The sequence below is a fragment of the Trachurus japonicus genome, chromosome 13 (genome assembly GCF_045865225.1).
Source record: "Trachurus japonicus isolate A0001 chromosome 13, Traja_1.0".
NCBI classification, from domain to species: Eukaryota; Metazoa; Chordata; class Actinopteri; order Carangiformes; family Carangidae; genus Trachurus; species Trachurus japonicus.
The window spans coordinates 23085915-23090718 of NC_140919.1; the positions used below are offsets into that span (position 1 = coordinate 23085915).

Consider the following 4804-nt stretch of genomic DNA (forward strand, 5'->3'; position numbering starts at 1 on the left):
CCGCCAACCGCTGCTTGTCTGATTCATCAAATAGCCTATTTTTTTTAATGTTTTAAATTGCCAGTATGCTGTCAACCTCTTTGCACTGTGCTCAGCCCCAATCAGAAAGCAAAAACAATACTTTTGTGTCATAACCCTGTAATAATCACAATGAACCAAGTAAAGCAAAAGGGAAAGAAAGAATCAATGAAAGAAAGAAAGCAACCCTAACCCTATTTTTTTTAAATTGCTTAGCTGTCAACCTCTTTGCACTGTCAGCCCCAGACAGAAAGCAAAAAAACAATACTTTTGTGTCATAACACTGTAATCACAACGAACTCAAGTAGGCTAAAGCAAAAAGAGAAGAAAGAAAGAAAGAAAGATCCCTTTTCTACACCCGAACATGGGAGACTTTTTCATTTCTCATTGTACACAGCAGAGGGTGCTGATGCTCTCGTTGCATTCAACAGTACCACAGTTAAACATTTCCTTTTGGCGTAGAGGTGCTCTAACCATTTGTTTAGTGAGATAGTAGCCTAACAGATTTTATCCACCAGATGTCACTGATGTGCAGCTGTTGAAGTTAGAAACATACTTAGATGAAAGGTAAAATAGTGCAAATACAACAGGGGACTCAGATGAATCATGGCAAATGTAAAAATCTAGATCCCTCGTCTTTGCATATTATTTAGTGTATTCTACAATAACCTGTTACCTTTAACTTTGTGAGCGACAGAGCTCTGAACAATGTGTGCACCAGAGAACTTCGACAGAACAATGTCCAAGGGAAAAGCGTGCGCATTTGCCCCAGTCAAAGTTCACTGAATGCAATAAACTTTCCATGGAGATGTGATCCACCCTGAAGAGCAATTCTTCACCATAGCATTTCTTGTAGGATAAACAATTAGAGCTCAGTGCAGTTGAAGTGAAATTAAGTGAAAGATGCCTCAAGGTTTGACACACATCTTGGAGGAGTGGAAAAATCTGGAGGTTGAATATCAACAACTTGAGGTAAGAAACAAATCACTCTCGTTGCTCACATGAACCAGTTGTCTTCGTCTCTTGCTCAACAGACTCCTTGCTCGCTGTTCTGTCACTCAATTGATGAAATGCTTCTAACATTCAGCAATTACACCTATAAAACTGCCATACACCAGCAATGCTGTGGTTAATGTCAAATAGGTTTACTACAAAAACCTGTACAATAATTTTCTTCAGTTACTGATACAACCGCACATTTTCATGGTTTCCAGGAGACACACAGAAAGTACTTACAGAAACTGGATGAAATTTCCAAACTACAAAAAAACTGCTCTTCCTCCATTTCCCATCAACGGAGAAGACTGAAGGAGATATCACAGCTAGTGAAAAAGTAAGTCTCCACAAAAACATAAAATTAGACAAACAAATTTTAATAGTTATATGAATACAGGACATCTGGCCACATAAACTCTTTCACAAACATACAGGAAGGAAGAAATAACAACCCATACAGAGAAAGTGGACCCTCCTCAGCTCACACTGTAAATATATCTTGTGCTTTTATATGATCCATCAGAAGCAACAAAGGAGCCGCAGAAGAAGACGCGAAAAACCTGGATGAGATCAAAGGGAAAATTGAGACACGGCCGAATGCTTTCTTTGAGATGGAAGCTTTTCTTCCCAAGAAAAATGGGTGACGCCTTTATTTTATTTACAGTTGTGCTGTTGCTGGGAGTCATGGTGCTGCTGTGCAAAGCTGAACAAGGGAAAATTAATATTATCATTTCACACTGCAGGCTGTATCTCAGTCTGGTCCTTGGGAATGTGAATGTCACTCTCCTCAGCAAGCAGTCAAAGTAAGCAATGATCGATGAAGCAAACACAGACCCTGAATATACACTAATTAACTGCATGATAACATAAATCTAGCTCAATACATTTTCAAGCAGAACCTCAATTTTTATCTTTGTACTTATCTCCTGTTGTGAAATTCTTCACAGTTTTAGTTTCACAAGTCAAACTATGTGGCCGAGCATTTCCTTGGTTAATGGATTTCTGCCTATTCAATTAAACTTGAAGACTGTTTGTTGTATATCGAGTCCTGAATCAATCACATATTTTGTCAGATTTGCCTACAAAGATGAATATGAGAAGTTCAAGCTGTACTCCACGGTCATCCTGCTGCTGTGCTCCTTCATGTGCTATTTCTTTGTAAGCTACAGGTATGCATTGCCATTAAGTATATCACACATCACAGCTGATCCATTCTTGTAAATTACAGTAGGTTTATTCCATGTACACTGCTGTTCAGCACTGGTGTTATTTCCCCAATTTTAGATTTCTTGACACCATCTTCAATTTCCTGCTGGTGTGGTACTATTGTACATTAACTATCAGGGAAAGTATCCTCATCACTAATGGCTCCAAGTAAGCCACTCATTCTTCTCTTTATAAGTGTATAATTTTATATGCTCTGTGCAAAACCCTCTGACCTTTCTTTTATTTTCATGAATATTCTTTGACAACTCAGGGAAACTACATGCAAAATGAATAAATAATAATAATATATGGTAAAATGTGTCCGAAATCACAGAATCAAAGGCTGGTGGGTTTTTCATCACTACATCTCAGCTTTTTTGTCTGGTGTGATGCTGACATGGTGAGTATGAAGAAAAATAAAAACTTCAATTACAGATTAAAAATCCATGAAACTCCATGGTGACTTGTACATTTTCATACACATACTATTTGCAGTTGTTTTTTCTGCTAAATGACAAACTTCCCCTCTCTCAGGCCAGAAGGGAACCCATACAATGCTTTTAGGAACCAGTTCCTTGCCTACAGCTTGTATCAAAGTAAGGTCAAACATTCATACTCTAACTTTTAAGACATCAAACCAAAGCCTTATAACCTGTATCTGGCACATTCAGGTTTCGTTCAGTGTCTGCAGTGCTATTATCAGAGTGGGTGTCTGTACAGACTACGAGCCTTGGGAGAAAGACACAACATGGATCTGACCGTGGGTAGGCAGATGCTCTCACCTTATCATACTGTAATTGCAAAAATGTTTGAAATCTGAACACCCACATCTGTGGCTGGTACTGTAATGAACAGATGTTGGGGGGAGAAAAACACTTTGAAGCTTTATCTGTCTCCTATCCTCAGAGGGATTTCAGTCCTGGATGTGGAAAGGGCTGACGTTTCTATTGCCCTTCCTCTTTTTTGGCCATGTGAGTACAGTCTGGGACAATGAGATGATGTGCAACTGAACTTGAGAAATTTCCTCTTAACTAGCTGCTTAGTTTGCATTAAAAACGATATGCTGTGTCATGGTTCAGACTGGGTGACACATGACACACTAAAGCTGATGAAAAATGCTGATGTCATTCTATGTCTAACATTACCCTGCATTTTTTTTATATAAATATCTGAGACAATGTTTAGGGTATTGCTGATGTGGATAACATCTTAACCTTCTACTGTGCATCCATTCACTTCTAAACATAAAAAAACTCTCAAGTACTCATGTTTTATCCTGCAGTTCTGGCAGCTCTTCAATGGCATCTCTCTCTTCAGAATGGCTCAGCTCCCAGACTGTAAAGAGTGGCAGGTCCGTGCTATCACAATAACTGAGTTTCACCCTGTTTGACCCTGTTACTGTTTTAATAAGTTAAAAATGTACTCTATCTATTTATCTTTCCAGCATCAACTCTTCATATTTGCTAATACTATAAATTTACAGTATCTAATTTCTTTTAAATCAGCCGCCCTCATTAATTATTTGTATTCACATACATGAGAGTAGCATTACATTTTTTTCTGAATACTTCCTAGTCTGGTCCTTATATGAAGAAAATTATAATGAATCAAAGATATTATGCTTACTCATGTTTTCTCTTATTTTCCATGTCATGCCAGGTTTTGATGTGTGGTCTGTGCTTCCTTATTCTCTTCATGGGAAATTTCTTCACCACTCTCGCTGTGGTTCGTCAGAAGCTCAAGAGCAGAAAACAGAAACCAAAGAGTCCGTGATAGAGAACAATAAAAGTATTAAAGTGTCCATGAAAAGTTAAATATCAGTGTTCCTTTTCAAATCAAAGCTGATATTGTCATTATACTATCATATTACTATATCACAACAGGATATCTCTACAAAACATGTACTATAGACACAAAGATATAAAAATGTGCTGTAATCAATCACCATTAAAGGGTAAATCATACTTCAGTGCTTCTGTATTCTTGTCTTTGTCAAGTGGAAAATGGTTCTCATAAGAAAAACAAATAGTGGATGAAAGAAGCCATCAATTTTACAGACACTCAGCCCTGTGAAGCTTTTTTTTTTTTTAGTACATCTGGATGTTTTGTGCTTGCCCATGCATGCCTTTTATCATTTCTTATTTACCCCTTTTACCTGATGGAATAGAAGTTGGATGTATAAACATAGACTTACACTCCACAGATGTATGGAGTGCTGCTCATTTTTAGCTCACTGTTATTTTGATTTGGTCAAAATATTATGATATTTCTTATTATAGCCTAGAATTTTTCAGGGTGTGAAAGAGTTGAGCAATCAGAAAGAAGAGCTTCATATGGGCTATCTACCATGTCTCCTTGGTGCTGTGGATACAAACAGCCTTTAAGCTTTGGAGGACACGTCTGATGAGTCTGTCTTTCAGCCTGTCAAGGATACACAGAGTCTGAGGGTGTGATTACATAACCGTGACCCTTCGCCTGCTGCACCTCCACAGTTATTTATTATAACAGGTTACATGTGCACATTGACATTAGGTAATGCCTTCGTAGACCAGTCCAATTGAAAACACGTGACTAAGCGAAATTA

The 4804-nt window shown here is 37.9% G+C and overlaps 1 protein-coding gene across 1 annotated transcript; it reads left to right on the forward strand.

Annotated features, from left to right (window-relative positions):
• The first annotated feature begins 786 nt into the window (after positions 1-786).
• On the forward strand, positions 787-4189 carry tmem120ab (transmembrane protein 120Ab). The gene is made up of 12 exons (XM_085794445.1): positions 787-990; positions 1233-1351; positions 1538-1654; positions 1758-1817; positions 2088-2183; positions 2299-2388; positions 2555-2620; positions 2755-2816; positions 2892-2984; positions 3127-3191; positions 3503-3571; positions 3880-4189. The coding sequence occupies exons 1-12, from the start codon at positions 922-924 to the stop codon at positions 3991-3993; spliced, it is 1020 nt and encodes a 339-aa protein (XP_085650571.1). The 5' UTR covers positions 787-921; the 3' UTR covers positions 3994-4189.
• The last annotated feature ends 615 nt before the right edge of the window (positions 4190-4804 follow it).

Bases quoted from the DNA above. Each gene is read 5' to 3' on its own strand.
- tmem120ab (XM_085794445.1), top strand. From the start codon at position 922: ATGCCTCAAGGTTTGACACACATCTTGGAGGAGTGGAAAAATCTGGAG. The intron at 2,817-2,891 runs GTAAGGTCAAAC...TGGCACATTCAG, and splicing joins TGCCTACAGCTTGTATCAAA to GTTTCGTTCAGTGTCTGCAG. The intron at 3,572-3,879 runs GTCCGTGCTATC...ATGTCATGCCAG, and splicing joins CAGACTGTAAAGAGTGGCAG to GTTTTGATGTGTGGTCTGTG.